At 38.4% G+C, this 1983-nt stretch overlaps 1 protein-coding gene across 1 annotated transcript in view; it reads left to right on the top strand.

Annotated features, from left to right (window-relative positions):
• The window catches only part of CBG13871, a gene marked incomplete at both ends in the record, with an annotated part of 10060 nt that overhangs the window by 5868 nt on the left and 2209 nt on the right, over positions 1-1983 (top strand). Inside the window, one exon of the mRNA XM_002634726.1 lies at positions 715-1087. Within this exon, the coding sequence (XP_002634772.1) occupies positions 715-1087 (373 nt within the window). The remainder of the gene's footprint in view (positions 1-714; positions 1088-1983) is intronic.

A 1983-nucleotide genomic window follows, 5' to 3' on the forward strand; every position in this document is an offset into this window, starting at 1 on the left:
TGCCCCCCCCCCTAAGGACCCACGAAAAATAAAAGGGCCGGCCCTTCTAATACAGGTTTTACGGTAGGTTCGCAACAACCGAAATGAAAACAGCACAGCATTGGTGGGCTTTTATTAGAGATGAGTTTCTGTTACAGAAAATACGGTAATAAAACAAATTAGTTATTCTGAATATTAGGTTGTTAAATAAGTAATAGGCACTCAGTGCGAACCACTTCGACTTCCAGCCAGTGCAGTTCTTCCCTGACACTTGGGAACTTTTAAGCAACTTTTTACTGAGGCTTAGGAATTTTTACTGAGGCTTAGGGATTATTTACTGAGGCTTGGCAAATTTTTACTGAGGCTTAGGAATTGTTTTACTGTGGATTTGGATTTTTTACTGAGGCTTAGGATTTCTTACTGACGCTTAGACATTTGAACTGAGGCTTAGGATGTTTACTGAGGCTTAGGAAAAATTTTACTGAAAAAAAAAATTTCGGAAATTCGAAATTTTGGAAAATTCAAATTTTTCGAAATCTACAATTTTAGGAATTCGAGAAATCAGAAAATCTAGAAATCGAAAATTTCAAAATTCAGACATTTGGAAATACAGATTTTTCTAAAATTTGAAAAATTTGGAATTTCAAGAATTTCTATATTTTGAAAAAATCAAAATTTTACAAATTCCAAAATTCAAAATAAAAAAATCGATAATTGAGAAATTCGAATTTCCAGAATGTTCGACGAAATGAAATGCAACGAACGACCATCAAGAGACCTCCGCCCATCGACATCAAATGTAATTCAACATCACTCCCTATCCACGTCTTCACAATCCACGTCATCTCTGTACGATTCGGCGACACCGGAGAACTTCCTTATCGTTGCTGATATCGATAACGCAACTGTGAAAGTATTGTCTTCTGAAGGCCTCGACGAAGTGACGTCACCATCTGAATGCGTTGTTGGCATGTTGGAGCAATTTGTTGGAATCTACGGAACGATGCCGTCGACTGCCGAGTTTTTGGTTGGAATTTTGGAAGATTCCCTGGCACATATTGTTGGGAAGAGTCTGACACTTGTCGAGTTGGTTCGCAGTGATCAATCGGTGAGTTTTTAGATTTTCCAGCGAAATTCCAGTCATTTTAGTGGAAAGATCAAGTTTCTAGCTTCATTTTGAAGCGAGTTATGACGATTTGAAGTTTTACTGAGGCTTAGGAATTTTACTGAGGCTCGGTGAACATTTCGGTACTAGTTTCATATCACTACCTCAATTTTGAAAGCAGTTACAAGAGATCTAAATCCACCTATGGGAAAATATGAAAAAAAAAGAAAACAATGATTTCTACCTGGAATTTTCAATTGGAAAGCTTTATTTCTTGTTAAAGAGGGACTCCGACCAAAAATTTTTATTGCATCAAAATGTGTTAAAAGTTGTCTGTTTTTCAAATATTATTGCGAAAAAATTCAAAGAAAATCCGAAATTCCCGAAAAACGGCGTTGAAAAAGAAAACAATTCAAAAAAGTGCCGCCGGGGGACGAGGATTTTCAGTGAGAAACCTAGGCCACGACAGTGGGCGCCTTTCCTATGTGGCAATTTTTCCTGATTTTTTTCAATTTCATGTCCGGAAGGTAAAAAACGTAAAAAACCACTGTCGGCGACTTGAAAAAAAGGCTGTCAGGTGCCGTGGCCTAGGTTTCTCACTGAAAATCCTCGTCCCCCGGCGGCACCATTTTTTGAATTTTCTTCCTTTTCAACGCCGTTTTTCGGGGATTTCGGATTTTTTTCGAATTTTTTCGCAATAATATTTGAAAAACAGACAACTTTTAACACATTTTAATGCAAAAAAAATTTTTGGTCGGAGTCCCCCTTTAAATTCTGAGTATTTTGGTTAAAAAACCAAGATTCTAGCTTAGGCTTTCCATGACGGGCGGGTAGCGAACGGCTACCCGCCCGTACCCATACCCGCCAGCTACCCGCCCCCTTGCTACCCGGAACTTTTT

Source organism: Caenorhabditis briggsae (assembly GCF_000004555.2).
Source record: "Caenorhabditis briggsae complete genome, chrIV, whole genome shotgun sequence".
Lineage (NCBI taxonomy): Eukaryota > Metazoa > Nematoda > Chromadorea > Rhabditida > Rhabditidae > Caenorhabditis > Caenorhabditis briggsae.